General features: G+C 31.5%; 2 protein-coding genes across 2 annotated transcripts; one reads left to right on the plus strand and one right to left on the minus strand.

The window, feature by feature from the left end:
• Positions 1-1,134: 1,134 nt before the first annotated feature.
• Positions 1,135-3,016, minus strand: LOC144567197 (Ankyrin repeat family protein). Its single transcript, XM_078317273.1, has 6 exons — positions 2,718-3,016; positions 2,171-2,262; positions 1,990-2,068; positions 1,812-1,909; positions 1,633-1,728; positions 1,135-1,405 (listed from the first exon to the last, which is right to left on the minus strand). The coding sequence occupies exons 1-6, from the start codon at positions 2,896-2,898 to the stop codon at positions 1,325-1,327; spliced, it is 627 nt and encodes a 208-aa protein (XP_078173399.1). The 5' UTR covers positions 2,899-3,016; the 3' UTR covers positions 1,135-1,324.
• A 1,516-nt stretch (positions 3,017-4,532) lies between these two features.
• LOC144567537 (uncharacterized) lies at positions 4,533-5,902 on the plus strand. The gene is made up of 2 exons (XM_078317701.1): positions 4,533-4,908; positions 4,989-5,902. Exons 1-2 carry the CDS (start codon positions 4,590-4,592, stop codon positions 5,732-5,734), a joined length of 1,065 nt encoding a protein of 354 aa, XP_078173827.1. The 5' UTR covers positions 4,533-4,589; the 3' UTR covers positions 5,735-5,902.
• Positions 5,903-17,265: the final 11,363 nt, after the last annotated feature.

The raw sequence follows: 17,265 nt of genomic DNA on the forward strand, positions 1-17,265 counted from the left end.
TGCATGATGAACTGGCAACAGTTTCAGATTATTACCATTTTGTCATCTGCCAATTTTTGCTGCCGGAGTTGTTATCGAGATGAAGCATAAAAAGGACCGTTACGTATGGGAAAGGAGACGAATACTGTAGCCTTTTTCAAGTTCATTTTACAACTACAGCCCCATCCCCCATAGTCTGTAATTCTGTATGATGTTGTAAGACTTTTCATATTCTGTGGTACTATATGATCTGTTTTTGTGTAGCAAGTTGCTCCAACATGTCTGATAACAAGTAAATAATTATCAAGAAAACCAAACTTTTAACACTAGTGGCTGGATGTTAATAATGCTATACAATTCACTAAATTATTAAGTCCAATTCACTAAATTATTAAGTCCAAAAACCCCTTATACGGTGACGCCTAAGATCTTTAACTCTCAAGAGTCAGGACTAGTGGCCTGAAGAATATTACAGTCACAATTACAGACATGGGATCTTAAATTGATTTTAATAAACATCAAGTGAGAAAAGAATGAAATATTTTGTTAGAGTGATTTTTTAAGGTCCTAATATTTATATAAATTGCATTAAGATTGATAATTTATGTTTCGACGGTGTGCTATGCATAACAAAGCTATAAATTTTTCAGATAAAATAAAAGATGAAGGCCAAACATTCTAGCTTAGAATATTCACACAAAAAAAAAAAAAAAAATCCTACTAGATTTAGAATCTACGACTTCTCACAGGGTTCGGAGGATGTTGCCTTGGACATAACATAAAACTAGTTGGTTTGTATATGTGAAAACTTTTAAAAGTAGTTATTATAAATCTAATTTGGCACCAGACTTCCCCATGAAGATGTGTACCTGTTTTGTGCGAAATTAATTTCTTATGTTTCCAATTTTAGATTGGACAAGGCCCCCATTCCATATAATTGAAAAAAGCCTAAAAAACATGATACCCTAGTAAACAGTAATGGTCTTACGTGGCGTAGAAAGGCCCATAGGATTAAAAGATAATCAGTTTTTTTTTCACTGATCAATTTCAAGTGAAATGAGCATAGTGAACAAAAACACAAGTCAAAGTTTCTCTCTGCGTCAATCAATCTTAGGTGGCTTAGAAGCAGGATATGTGAGTAGAACAACACTGCAATGCATTAAATAACCATTGTAAAACATTTGGATCATATAATAAAGTGAAAACTCAAAAGTTTCTCTCTACATCAGTCACCACCCTTAAAATCCAAACATGGGAGAAAGCTTCTCAATTGTCAAGTGATAACAACAAAGAAAACAGGTATATAAACCATTGGTGATTTGATATGGTAGACAAAATGGGTGCATCAATCAGTCTCATTGGCTGCTTCAGCTGCTGTTAGAAAGGCCCGCACTTCTGTGTTTTGATCAGCCAACTCAGCAGGTGTCTGTTTGAATACACAAAAAAAGGAATTCCTAATTAGTAAAACATCAACCTTAATTCAAGGTTTCAAAAAAAAAAAAAATTATAGCCTGATAACCTTGATGCAATTTGGTTCATACCGGTACAGATATATACTGGTACAATAAAGAAACCTGTATCTTTAATCAGCTTTAGAGGAGACATAAAAATTTGGTTCACAACTGAAGCTAGTAAAAATGATAGTAAATGGACCTGTCCATAAGCATTGGTTTTATTTGGAGAAGCCCCTGCTTCAAGCAAGATTTTAACCACTTCCATTTGTTCTCCACGCGCTGCGTGATGAAGAGGCTGAAAAACAGCTTTTCAAATTAGCTATTCCCAAAGACTAAAGAGCGTCAAAAGAAAGTAGAAAAGGAGAAACAAATCATTACAGTATCGCCCTCCACATCAACAGTATTGAGCATTCTTGTTATGCATTCAGGGTTGTTAGAGGCAAAATTGAGTATATAGCTCACTATCTCAGTAAACCCTGCACAAAAGTTGGTTCCATCATGAATCAAAGGCAAGAGCTAGAACTTTAAAAATAAAAAGAGGGAGGGAGAGGGAGACCTCCAGCACAGGCATCATGAAGAGGAATAGCGCCTTCTTCATCCTTTATTTCCAAATTAGCTCCTCTTTGCAAAATATACTACAAATAACGCAGAGTATATGAAATAAAAATTTCAATTTTTCTCTCAGATATGCAAATTAGAACAAAAAAATGTAAAGAGAATTCTAAAAAATAAAATACCTCAACACAGGCAAGATGGCCATAGAGACAAGCCAAGTGTAGAACAGTGTCACCATCCTCTACTGGATCATCAATTGTACCGTCATAATTATCTGTATTTCCACTAAAATTAGAACAGCCCTCTTCACTCAAATAATTACAAATCCAGATATATGTCCTTAATCGAGCAGTAAACCACAATTTTTTGCCCTAATTAATCAGCTGAAGCACTACACTTAATTCCCTTAGTGAGGCTGACCACCGGAACTGCACCTTTAATTCAGCTGAAACACCACAAATTATGTCCTAAATTATCGTAAAAAGTACAATTAACTCACTAATTAAGCTGGGATTGATATCAGTGATAATCAAAGGAATGTCATTATTAAACCTTAATGATGTCAGGCTGTTCTCAAATTGTGGTACCAAATACCTTAGTGTAAGAATAAAAACAATTGAGTTGAAAAAATATTATTTAAAATCTAACCTATTAGTCTGATCAACATAATCAACTAAGGCTAGATGTGTTGAACTAAATCATATACTAAAGAACTGGTTAATGGCGTACCGAGAGCAGTACGGAGAGAGTCAAGGTCGCCGGACTGAGCGGAGTCAACGAGAGGACGGAGGTGCGCTGGCACCTCATGATCGACATCAGCCCACGCGTCGCTACCCCCGCCGTCCAAGTAGACTCCTTGCTGTTCATCATCGTCGTCTTCCATCCCGTTTCTCCCTCCTGGCACCGCCATCTCTCCCTCTCTCTCTTTCTGTCTAAATGTCACTATCTAGGGTTTTATCTTCGGAGGGTTTTAGACCTGGCAATGTTGATGTGTTTAGATCGATTCTAGACTAAGTCTGTATTCTGAGAGAACGACTTGACTCGTTCCTCCAACGGAGTCAAGCACGTGCTTTACGCCGACATCACCACCTAAGGTAACAGAAGATTTCCTTTCAGATCTTGCACATCAAATCAGAACACACGAATATTAAAGAATCACCGTGCATCCCACCTCGGCCGGATTTTCCCAGATTCTGATCTGACAGTTCATATCTGAACAGAATTATTCTGTTGCCTCAGAGTATCCTTCTTTTTTGCTCCTTTTTTTTCTTGGACCGGGCCAAATCAGACATGAAAAAATAGGCCTTTAAAGCCTGTTTAAATTTCTTCTCGGTGTTTATTGGTTCATATCACCTAAGATAACTCAAATTTAAAATTGTAGATTCAGATCGTTCGATCTGCTTTTGCACGAATATTAAAGAGCTCCCTTCATTTCACCTATGATCGGATTGACCCAGATTCTGTTTGGACGGTCCGGATTCAAACTCAAAATTTGAATTACTCATAGCGGATCCGGACTCATATCAGTACTAGAAAGAGGGGAGTTAGGGGTGTCAATGGTACCTTTTTAGCCGTTTATCCGACCCGTATCGTATTTGATAAGGCGGGTATGGATAAGGTTTTTATTTCGTTAGTTTATTGGGTATGGGTATGGATAAGAATTTTTTTTCGTTAATCAAATGAATAAGGATATGGGTAATGACTATTTCGTACCCGTTACACTATAGAGTAATTATAAAATCTAAATATATTTTCAATTTAGTTTCCTACCCACATAAATATATATTCGTGGTTTTCAATTTTCTTATTTTATAAAATACAATTTAGTTAGAATTAATTGTACATTTACTTTTATTTTTTTATAAGAAATACAATTACATATGTATGAAATAAATGAGTTTTTGATGTTTAATTTGTAAAATATAATAAAACTAATTATTATAATAGTATTATCTGTTATTCACCCGCTATCGTTTCGTTACCCGATAATATTAACGGGTAAAAGTTGAGTAGGATAAAGTTAATTTTTAATGTGTATGAGTAGGGTATGAATAAAGTCAATTTTAATGAGTGTGGATATGAAAATGCCTCCACCCGACCCATACCGTACCCATTGACACCCCTAAGGGGAGTCCTCAGGCCTATCAGTAGCCGTTAAAAAATTGTCACTTACAGATGATGCAAAGTATACAAATCTCGGTACAAAATTGTCACTTACAGATGATGCAAAGTATAAAAAATTGTCACTTACAGATGTGCCAATAGAGTAAGCAATCTCTCATTGGATGGCCAAGTCAAACCATCTATATTTGGCTAATTGCAAAGCAATGTAGCCAAGTAGTTCATAGACTTAATTAAAACAGAGACGCTGCATGCAAGAAACCAGGTTGACATTGAGCTGTTTTCGTGCCATTGGCATTCTCATCTTGTAATTCGTGAAAGTTTTCTTCTTGGTCACTATACTTAGCATACAAACAATTATATTTTATTTTAATAATCACGTTGAAGATACTTTCTTCTATTGCAACTCATGAATACAAACACAGATATTAATGAGTCATCACAGCTAGAGGAAGCACAAGAAAAACAAACTTTATCACCATGGCCAGACAGGCAGGTGCCCTCTTGGCATTTACAATAATCTCACTCTGCCTGATGTCAGGTGATAAACAACAGGTGGCGGCGAAGACACCAGGGAAGGGGTTCTTGGATCCAGCATCGACACACTATTTGGTGCTGAGTCCGATTGCTGGAACAGGTCAAGAGCGGTTCTTATGCCTTGCAAGAGGCCGCTGCAACAGCAAAATAATAAGCTGCCCTCAGCAGTGCCCCGAGCGCAAGCCTTCTCTCACTGCAAATTTGAAAAAGGTCAAGGCCTGCTTCGCCGACTGTAGCAGCCGCTGTGAGACCACATGCAAGCGTACGCATCTTTTTTCTCTAAAGAGTAATAACATCAGTTAATTAGTGCAGCTTATTATTTTGTAATTGTGAACAATGCAGATCGGATCCCCAACTGTAACGGCTATGGATCAGTGTGTTATGACCCACGGTTTATTGGTGGTGATGGGGTGATGTTCTACTTCCACGGAAAGAACGGCGGTGATTTCGCTCTTGTATCTGACGATAGTTTCCAGATCAATGTTCACTTCATAGGGACACGTCCTGAAGGAAGGAAAAGGGACTACACATGGGTTCAGGCTTTGTCGGTCATGTTCGATTCGCACACCTTAGTGATTGCTGCCAAAAAAGTTGCAAAATGGGATGAACATTTTGACGCGCTAGCAATCAACTGGGACGGCAAAGATATCATTGTCCCGATAGATGGAGATGCTGAATGGCGAGATGGGGAAGCCGTGGTGGTGGTGGAGAGAACACGCCAATTCAACAGTGTTAAGATTATCGTGCTCAACGGATTGATTGAGATGGATGTGAAAGTTGTTCCTATAACACAACAGGACGACAAGATGCACGGCTATAATATCCCACAAGGTGACTCCTTCGCACATCTAGAGACGCAGTTCAAATTTGGCAATCTGACGGAGCATGTAGAGGGCATTCTGGGTCAGACGTACCGACCTGGTTACGTGAGCCCGGTGAAGAAAGGAGTTGCAATGCCCATGATGGGAGGCGAAGATCGGTACCATACTTCATCATTGCTCTCAACTGAATGTGTATCGTGCCGATTTCGCCGTTCCGTCAGCTTTACCAAAGAAAACTCTATCGCTCTGAAGCTAGCGCAGGCTTAAGCTAATTTCTTACCTACAACTGCATTGACAGTTAAACAAGATTAATATCGCTGTTTAATAAAACATTTTAAGTGTTGTAATATGTGGGGATTTGTGTTTACTTTACAGTACATAAGCTGTAAAAGTGGAAATGCGTGATCTATACATCATGAAAATAATTTTATACTATTGCCTTCTGATATTTTTTGGGGGATTTTGATCGAGTCTAGTTGATTGATTTTTACCTCTGATTAGCAACAAAAGGAGGGAATGTTTCATTCGTTTTTCCTTTTACATGAAGAAAAAATAATGAAACCAAAAAAAAATACTATCCAGAGAGAGCGTCGCAGCTGAAATCAAATTAAAATTCGGACAAGTTTCCTTGATTTTTAAGTCCTGGCAATTTTTTTTTATTTATGAAAGTGGAACAAGCGGTTTCTATTGAAACTTAGATAGTTCATTACAGATCCTGGTACCAAACTTCTGGTACCGCAAAATTTCCTAAGCTAAACTAAAACAAACATCAGCTAAAGTTTCAAAGTGATACAGATTCCACGCAGCAACAATGTTAACTACAAATTTAGACTAAAATATTACAAAGTGAGATGAAAAAAGTTCAATAAGACTCAATCTCCTGCAGTTCTCGTCCAAACTCAAGTATTGGTACCGGTACCGTCTTCACATCCGTGTCTGGAATATGGGAAGAATCCTCAACATCACAAAGGCAAAATTAAAAAAAGTTTAAACTAAGAATTATCACCCCTGCTTTTATTTCAGTAATAAGCTAATGAAATAACTTTTTCACCTATAGATTTCAAAGAATCACATTAGCACCCATAAAACAAACATTATATCTCTCAAGTTTTGTTTGTTCCAATAAAATCACTTTGCTACTGTTTTCGTCTAAAACACTAGCAAATTATGCTTATCCATCTTCATATCACTTTATATTTTGTTAGTATTTTAGATTGAAAACGTAAGAGAGACTTGATTGAAATAAATAAAAGGTTCAATAGCTATAAAGAACAAATCAAATTTGAGTGACCAATTTAAGACAAAGTACCATAAATCAAATATTGTGTTGCAATCAAATGAAAACCTTCAATTAAATTAGCAGGATATGTCACATAAGGTGGTTAATAGATTCCAATTTATCACATAAAGGACAATATGCATTACCAATCCAACCTCTTTTTGCAAGATTATCCTTGATACCATAAATCAAATAGCTACAATTGAGTGACGAATTCAAGACAAATTACCATAAATCAAATATTGTGTTGCAATCAAATTGCAACACCCCTAAATTAAACTGAGCAATGCATGTCACATAAGGTGGTTAACAGATTCCAATTTATCACATAAAGTCCAATATGCATCACCAATCCAACCTCTTTCTGCAAGATTATCCTTAGTACCATAAATCAAATGGGTACAATTAAGTGACTAATTCAAGACAAAGTACAATAGTAGCAATCAAATTGAAAACCTTAAATTAAATGTACAACAGAACATTTCACATAAGGTGGTCAACAGATTCCAATTTATCACATACAGGACAATATGCATCACCAATCCAACCTCTTTTTTGCAAGATTATCCTTAGTCAAAAATTTTTTTTTTTTATTAACCACAAAAATATTTTAAATCTTAAAAGGAATGTGTGTTTTCTGAATAGATATAAAGTCATAATTGGGAATCTCCCTAAAATCCAACATATAGTGCACTGTAAATTTGCCACGTGTTAACCATCTCCAAGAGATCATATCTTGCTTGCTGCAAACCAGAGAAAAGGATTGAAAGTTAGTTCACACATGTATCTATTCTGATTTAAGTATCCTGTCAATTGCCTATTGAATAAAATATATGGGTACCATGTAAAAACATCTCAACAAACTAAAATATCAGAGTTTATCAGCTAAAGAAAATAAATTAGGATAAATACTTCTTAGTGCACAACTGCACATTAAGTGGAACTAAGATATATACTGGCAACCGGCCCAGAACAAAGTTAAAGCCCAAATACAACTTTTCTAACATTTAGTGGACTCTGGAACAGTAAAAATTGTGAAGCCTGGTAATTTGGATATTCACCTACTTGAGAATTCGAAGCTCGAATTTTCAAATCTCTAATTCCAAACAGAGGAGGGTTCAAATGCCTCCATTTTTTGTGTCTTCACTGTGCTTCTATTTTTTAAAACTTTAATAATTCAAAATTTAAAACTTAAAAGTCAAAATAAAACCGTTGGATATGATCTACATTATTTTATCTATGCACGTGTAAAAAATTATGACATTTCAATTTTATTTGGGTTGTCATCAAGAACTTGTTAAAAACTTACTAATGTGAATCATTTCTAGACGTTGATTTTTGAACTTATTGATTCACATAAAAACAAAATTAAAATGTGATAATTTTTTATGAGCACATAGAGAAAATAACATAGATCACATCTAACAGTTTTATTTTAACTTTTAAGTTTTAAATTTTGAGTTACTAATGTTTTAAAAAATAGAGGCATGATGGAGGCACAAAAAATGGAGGCATTTGAACCCTCCTCTTCCAAATATCCTACCTGATGTACAAGCTCTATATTTTACAATTTTCGACGAGAGAAGAAGTCAATAATAAAAAAAGCTAAAAACCACAGTCAGTATTTATATAATCAAATAATTAGAGAAATAGAAATGTGCATTATAGTAATTTACTAGCGTTGCGTACGCGATATAATTGTTTCGTTATTTTAACAAAATATGACATTTATTGAAGAACTATTATTTGATCTTATGACAACATGCAATATCCTTCTATATAAAGATGGTTCAAAATCAAATACCGATATTTTATGAATATTGAAACTTGGATGAATAAGTGGATCTTTTATCTTTCTTTACAGAAAAATTTGGCATTTATTGGAGATAGTTTCCAAGTTAGAAAAATATTAGAACAAATCAATTTGATTTGGGGCTTCCCTTCCTCTGTTGTCTTTATCCGGATCTGGAATTAAATATAAATCAATCATGCTTTTATTCAACCATATGTGAGTATGTGACTTTGCATGTGACGTGTTGCCAGAATCTAATTTTAAAGTACCTCCAGAGTCCAGAGATATGTACATCCAAACTAACGTTAATATTTCTAAGATAAGACGCACGTCACGCACCCAACTAGAAGCTTAATCTTTGAGTTCAAGTACAAAAAAATTGTATTTTTTTTTTTTTTCGATTTAGATCTTGCATTGCATACCCGGCAATAGCGTCCGGTATAGTCACTAGTCACAAAATCTGAATTTTGTTTTCTTATGTTACAATTAAATATAATACATTTTGGTGTTTTCAAAAAAGAAACATAAAATTTGTGAGTACATTGAAATAATATAAAATGATGTTAAATTCACGGCAATTTGTTCGTAAATAATCTGTAAAATTCATTTATTTTGTTTATTAGTTTGAAATTTTTATTATTTTATAAATAGTAGTCAATTATTCTTGATTCTTGTGATTTTAATGCCTAAAGATAACATATGAATATGAGGTCCTGATTTCACCATAGAAATATTTACTGATTTACATATGCTTATCTGTCATTGCTTGTAAAATCAACGGCTGTCATTACAAGGATTAACAGAGAATCCAGCTGCTAAGAATGTTAATATATTGGGTTAGGCAGCCTCTGGTGTTTATGTCACATGATATGCACCGACGTGTAACCAGAAATGATTATTTTGTCGAGAATATAAAAATTTAACTTTATAATGGGTACTGATTCAATGATTAAATTGAATGTCTCTTTCAATAAACACACTTCTTTAAGTTGTATCCTTTAAACCCACCAACAGTTTTGCCCAATGTAACATAAAGAAATGATATCTCCAATACAAGCAAAGAATATATACGAAATCAAATTCAAACAAAGACCGAGAACCTAATTGAGGTTCTTAGATTTGACTCAACAAACCCTGTTAAGAAAGGAATAAAAAGTACAATGACTGAGATTTGTGCCTATAAACATAAACACACGGGCAAAAAGATTTTCTTTTACGAATATTATGCCAGTATTGAGGAGTCATTCAAGGATGGAGGTAGATTTTCAAGTTATGGGATTAAACTTTGGGAGTTTTGTATGGAGTCAATTATATAAAATTTTCATGAAAAATATATGATGATCAATTCTATAGTATTAATAGCATTTATTATAGAGAAGAGTTCGAATGCCTCATTTTTTGTGCCTTCACTATGCCTTCAATTTTTTAAAACTTTAATAATTCAAAATTTAAAACTTAAATGTCAAAATAAAACCGTAGGATATGATCTACATTATTTTATTTATGCACAAAAAAATTATGGCATTTTAATTTTATTTTAATTGTCATCAAGAGCTTGTAAAAAAACGCACTAATGTGGATGATTTTTAGACGTTGATTTTTGAACTTATTGATTCACATAAAAACAAAATTAAAATGTTATAATTTTTTATGAGCACATAGAGAAAATATTATAGATCGCAACTAATGGTTTTATTTTGACTTTTAAGTTTTAAATTTTGAGTTATTAAAGTTTTTAAAAATGGAGGCATAGTGAAGGCACCAAAAATGGAGGCATTTGAACTCTCCTCTTTATTATAAATTATATAACAAAATCGTGTCAAAGTATAAAAAAATTGAAAATGAATGGGCTCAATTGACCTCCAATCACTGAGGGTGGATCCGCCTCTAATGACATTGGTGATATCTCAGCTTAAATACTATCAACTCTAAAAATTAATCAAATCGACTTTAAACAACAAGTTCGAACAGTTCAGACCGATCTACTTTATGAGTTATATGTAAAATTATAATTTTTCGAATTTATCTGATATCAAGTCAAGCTGTCAAATGTGATAGTTTTACAAGTTAATTTTAATGCATTTATTTTTGACTGCTTGACTTCATACTAAAATAATTTGAAAAATTATAATTTTACATATAAATGCATGACTCATTAAGTAGATCGGTTTAAATGGTTTTCATCATCTCAACTCTATTCGGTAAATTTTGAAATTGATCAAATACAATCAATGTCACAGTAGCCAGACTCAATATTTAGAATTATTATATACAGTAATACAGTAATAAGTGATCGAAGCTAACACTTGTGTTAGTGTCAATTCATTTATATGATATATATTTTTTATTGTAATGACAACACTTTTGTATACTTAGTAAAATTTGAGGAGTGAGGCTACGGTACTATGGTAGTATATCTATACTTTAGAAAATAACTTAATTCTAGACCATTGAAAATCGTAATATTCTACCTATCAATAATATAGTTAATATATATATATATATATATATATATATATATAAATTAGTCTGCGAGTACGAATGTACAATACAGGCTTTTACTAGGAAATCAGATTTACAAAGCCCTAGAATTGAAAAAAAAAAAAAAAATTGGAGATGGTAAAATAATGAAATAATAGAGGAAAAGTTGAATTGAGAATAGATTTCTATTTCGTACTATTTTGGTCGTATTTGTATTTGGTTTGTGGTGTAAAAAATAATTGTGGAAGAGTAGAATAGTGAAAGAGTACTGAAAAATGAGCCAATTTCATCTCTTAAAAATATCAAATCTCCTATTATACCATTTCTGTATAATAAAAATTGGCTCATAGAGAAATAAAGAAGTGATCAAAGTGTAAAAAGCAAGGGTTAACTGTAAATGTTCAAATTCAATTTCATTTTTCTCAATTTCACTCAATTTTTTTCTTGTTCGATAAGAATAATATATTTTTTTCCACTCTATTCTTCTATTATACTCTTACCGAACGGGCCATGGAGTTGCTAGAAGAAAAGAAAATATGAATAGAAGGTACAAAGGAAAAAAGTAAGAGAGGGGAGATGTAGTCGATAGTCGATGAGAACTATTTTTATGTCACAAAAAAAATACACAGGTTATGACATATGATGAGTTGGAATCCACGTTAGATTCTATTAAATTTTTAGACAAAAAAAATTAACATAATGATTCAATCGGAACAAATAAAAATATATAATTGCTAGCGAGAAACAAATCAAAATTAAGTGATTAATTCGTGACAAAGAACAAAGTTAAATGACCTTCAAAAACATTTACCCTATCATATACGTTCATTACTGTTCTCCTTTCCACACCGCAATAAAAGAAATAAACATTAAAAACTCCTACTTCTTACTTGTTATTTTTATCCATTTTATTTTATTTAATTGATAATATAGGTCCACTAGCAACAATGGAAGCCGAAACTGAAGCTAATTACAAGTTGAGAATCAAATGAAAAACTCTTCAACAATATATTTTTTTTCCTTTTTCTAATGAACATGCTTTCTCGTTGGATGGAGATGCATGCACCTGTCTGACCGATTTCATGCATGAATTCTTAACTAATATACACTGTTTCCCAACCCAAAGTAGATAGAATTAATATTTTATTTTCAAAAATTATATAAAAATAATATAAGATATTTGATAGATTGTATATATATATTGATTTCGTAGAAGACTGTACAAGAGATTTTCTCAGTTTTTTAGAGACTACATCGCCTGCTGAAAATGAATAAAAAAAAATTTGGGCAATATATTTTATTTGTTCATGTTGGATGATATGGAAATAAAGAAATGAATAAGTTTTTCGTGGGAAAGTATTACCTCCAATGATGCTTGTTGAAAAAAAGACTGTACTAGAGAGCTTATTGTGGCTAATCTATAGCTAAAATTGAGACTTTTTGTGAGGTGTTTAATTTATTGGGGTTGCATGGGCTTTGATGGTGACGTGACATAAATGCAACTTAAGAAGTGTTAGAAGCCCTTAGAATTGGTGTAATTATGTCTATTTATCTGTTGTATTTATTATTTCTATTGTTTCGTCTTTTAGTACCTTAAGCAGAGGTGGAGAAATTAGTATAGAATGGAGGTCAATTGATCTCCATTTTTTTTTTCAAAAGCTAGTAATAAAGTACTTTTATTCTATATTTTATAGTAAAAATGTTATATGTACAAGAAATTGACTCCCATATTTTTACTGTGAAATTTTATACTATTGACCCTCATTCTTTAAAAAAAAAATGTGTATGATTTTGAAAATTTCTAGCATTTTAGAATTTTTTTTAATCAAAAAAATAAAAAAAAACTCACATGTAACACTTCTTATTTTATATTATCTCTATCTTTCGCTCAACATTCTTATTAAAAAAAAATGATCCACATTAAATAAATTTATGCTTCTGCCTCTAACCTTAAGTATAACATAACATGCAACTTCTGACATGAGATTAAAAAAATGAATAAAATATTTATTATGATGGAACCGAAGATAAAATTGGTTCTTTCTATGGAATTCAAATATGGATGCCATCTATCTAATACTATATATTATTATATATAATTTCTATAAATAAAAAATCTTGCAAAGTTGACTATTTCTTAGAAAGGACAAAAGGATCCAGCCGACTTTGATTCAAATTTGATACCCTGGCGATTTCATATTTTATTATTTGACAAGTACAATAATCTGAATTAAAATTATTAAGAACTTTAAATTTTATCACTTCATAAGAAGAAATACGATGTTGCTATGGTTATGGCTTAGCAAGCACTAATAGTATGGGTACTGTTGCACCTTTGATTAAATGAAATTACAAAACGGCTTTGGTTCTTTTAAACAGAACTCATATTTAAGGCATATTCATAAAGTAATAATTTGTGCAATCTAAGTTTTTATATCTTTTTGTTGGATTATGAAAACTGATGTATTTAATGTTTTCCCTTGATTAATTTGAAGTTATTTGGTCTGGACCTAACCCAAGTCATTTAACGCTATTACTTTTTTTTTTGAGAGAAAAACGTTATTACTTATTTATTGATTATTTCCAATCTGTGCATGCAACTTAATATTAATTAATATTTAATTAATCTAAATTAGTACGTAATAATCTTGTAATTAATACTAAATTTTAAACTAAATCCCACAAAATACAATGAAATGGTCCGGTTGGATCTAACTTGAACCCAACCCATCTTGTATCTGATAAAAAATTAGAGACCCATACCCAACCCATTAAATCATCGGATAAGTTTGGATCAGGTCGGATCATAAATTAACATTCTTAGATGTACATAATTAGTTAATTAATTTTTACATATTGTGTGATTATTTATCATTTTTTTTCATGTATTCAATCTTAATTTTTAAAAAATAATTTTTCGTCAACATATTTTTCTATTTTCGGAACATTTGCCCCTAATTTATCATACATAAAGAGAGTTAAGCCTTTAAATATTTTTGTTATTAATCAAATCATAATAATTAATATTGTCTTTATCTCATCATCTATTTTGATCTGATGACTTATGTACCATGCCTCTGTCTCCTCGTATAAAAAAAATGTGTGTGATACATTTAAGGTGTATTTACTCTTAAAAATACAAATTTGTGTGTTGATGTACATAATTTACTGCACAACTAGTTGCGTTATTCATTATTAGACATATATTTAGTATTTTAAAAAGAAAAAACAAAACAGTTGCGTCAAAGATTTTTTAAGATAATAAATATTTTATAGTAAAATGTTTCTTATTTGAAATATCTAATAATTTATTTAATAGTTATTCTTCTAAGGTGAAATCCGAGAAATACTGATAAGGAGGTAACCAAACGAGAATTCGAACATAGCGCTACTGTTCGAATTTGCGTGACAAAGTTAAAAATTTATAGTTTTCAAATTATATTATTCAACTTGTATAAAAAGAAGTCTTGGACTTCATCACTTCAGAGTACAAATTATATTTAATATTCAAAATTATACCTTCTATTGGAATTGTTTGGATCGTTGTATTGAGTATAATTATTTGGAGCGACTAAAATGCTGCTCAATGTCGTAAATTGGACAATAGAATTTGGCGTGTTCTTTAATACATCTACTTAAATTACAACTTGTTTCAATCAAATACATCCATACCAATAAAAAAATTGATATTCTAGTGTATTAAGAAAATCTTAGACTGTTCAAATTGAATTCAATTCATTAGCTTTGTATTAGCCTCATATATATTCTTTTGAAAAACTGTATAAACTATGTTGATCATGAAATTAGTTAATTATATACAACATTCTAAATTGTCAACTTTTAAGAATATCCTCTTCATAAGTGTGAAAAAAAATCCGATAATCTCAACGTACACGTGCACATCAGCTTCATAAAGTTTTCTCTAGATAATGTTCAGCTTCATAAAACATTATCTTGTAATTATTTTTTTATTGAAACGCTATCCTATAAATATTAGAAATATATATAATTTATAGAAATATAAGAAATTACATAAAATATACGATAAGCACAAATATGCACCCGCGCCCACATCGCACTGCCAGGTGCCAACAAAAAAGTTAATCATATGAATTTTTTCAAATATTCATCAAACACGCGTTTTCGTTTTCAAATTATGCAGAAATATAGGTCAATCAATTTGCTATTTTTACATCTTTATAAAAATATCTGGTCCTACAAACATGTATCGTATTTGACTTCAACCATAGTATTATATTAAATTTTTTTTTTACTGCAACTAAACACGTTTCCATAATTTTTTTTATTTTTTTTAACTTATTAAAATAGTGATTTTCCATTAGTGTAACAAAATGCGGCCTATGCAGTCGCATATATGTATTCGGTTGTAATCCGCATAGAAATATGTATGCGGTCAATATATACGATTTCGCATATTTGGTCGTATATCACTACCGCATATTCGGCCGCATATTATTACCGCATACTTGTTTATATGATACCGCATATTTGTTTATATGTATATGAATTCTCATTTTAAAATCCGCATATATAAGGCCGCATAAATTTCCGCATATGCGGTATGCGGTGACCTTCCGCATACCGCATAGAAACCGCATTTAATAACATTGTTTTCAATAATTCTAAAAAAATATTAAAATAATTAAAAATATATAACTTTCATTTCTAAGTACATTTTAATACTTCATATTAACTGTTTAATTAGACTTTAAAATCACAAGAACAAACTTATTATAACTTAGACTGAAATTCTATGTTATGACGTTAGCGGAACTCACTATTAATGTATATATAATAAAAAAATATTTAATTATCAGGCTAGGAAAATAAAAGACCTCAACCATAGTATTGTATTTAAGTTCAATAAATCTCTCCTAGATATAGATTCATAAAATAATTAATATAAGACCACATAAAGTGTGTGGGGACACGCTTTGAAGCGAGATGATATGGAATAATTCAGAACAACTGTATATTTCCAATCAATATGTAATGACTTCATTCCTAAGTTATTCATCTCCGAAACGCAACCATATATATGTTTGATGAAACACTACAAAAATGTAAAAGTTCCATATTTTGAACGCAAGCTATGGTAATATCGTTGACTTTGTATAAATAATCCATGTTTGATATGAAAATTTTAAATAAATAATCAATAAATAAAGAAAGAATAATTTCTTAGTAAAATATTTTTTTCTTATATTTTCTCAACAAAAAGACTCATGATCTATTTCGTGAGGACACGTTATAAAGCGAGATAACATCGGATAACTAGATATATGTTTGTCGCAACAGTAAAAACATAATTATGTCACATTTTGCACGCAAACTACGTAATAACTTATAGTGTTAGCTTTGCAATAATTTCTTAATATAAATATGATTATAAATAGTTTATCCTCAATTATATTTTCTCAAAAAAAATTTGATCTATTTTTTTTTATAACAAAAATCTCTATTTCGATAAGCAAGTGGAAATTTGTTGGTAGTTCACAAAAATGGCTTCTCACTAAGTTTTATAATTCTTAGTAAATCTAATTGCAAATTAATCAAAAATATAATTTTTGGTTCCAAGAACTGTAAAAGAAGTGTTTGTCTTGACTGAAAAAAAATATACATGTTTGAGTAAGCAATAAACTACGTCCAAATACGTGAGGGGGGTTGGGTTGAGTGTTATAGTGCCGAAATTTTTAAATGTACCATAATTTAAAAAAAGATAAACCAAAACAACACGATTTCTGAAAATTTTAAATTTTGACATGGCCGCATCCCTAATGTGCGGCCACCCCTTTTTTCGTTCAAATTGAACTGCCACACTAGAAGGAGATCCAAAAAAAAAGGGCCGCATCCCCTAGATGTGACCTGCAGAAAAGTGGCCACATCTAGGAGATGCGGCCGTGTCAAAATTCAAAATTTTCAGAAAACGTGGTGGTTTGGTTTATATTTTGGTTTATATTTTTTGGGGATATGGTACATTTAAAAATTTTGGGTTCTAGTGAGATAATTATCCCAAAAATAAATAAACATAATACATTAAAATATTAGTCTCATAAATTGAAATTAATTTAAATTGTAGGAATAATATAATTTAAAATTATTTCAACAATAATTACTAAAAGAGACTGGTTCGAATACTTCCATTTTAAACACTAACAACTTAAAATTTAAAACTCAAGCCTTGATTTAATTTCTCTATGCACAAGAAAAAAAAATCAGAAAGAT

Source organism: Carex rostrata, chromosome 16, assembly GCF_964058835.1.
Source record: "Carex rostrata chromosome 16, lpCarRost1.2, whole genome shotgun sequence".
Classification (NCBI taxonomy): Eukaryota; Viridiplantae; Streptophyta; class Magnoliopsida; order Poales; family Cyperaceae; genus Carex; species Carex rostrata.

Coding starts and splice junctions, on each gene's coding strand:
- LOC144567537 (XM_078317701.1), top strand. CDS start 4,590: ATGGCCAGACAGGCAGGTGCCCTCTTGGCATTTACAATAATCTCACTC. Junction 4,909..4,988: donor CTGTGAGACCACATGCAAGC/GTACGCATCTTT, acceptor TGAACAATGCAG/ATCGGATCCCCAACTGTAAC.
- LOC144567197 (XM_078317273.1), bottom strand. CDS start 2,898: ATGGCGGTGCCAGGAGGGAGAAACGGGATGGAAGACGACGATGATGAA. Junction 2,263..2,717: donor CTCTCTCCGTACTGCTCTCG/GTACGCCATTAA, acceptor GTGGAAATACAG/ATAATTATGACGGTACAATT. Junction 1,729..1,811: donor TTGATGTGGAGGGCGATACT/GTAATGATTTGT, acceptor GCTGTTTTTCAG/CCTCTTCATCACGCAGCGCG.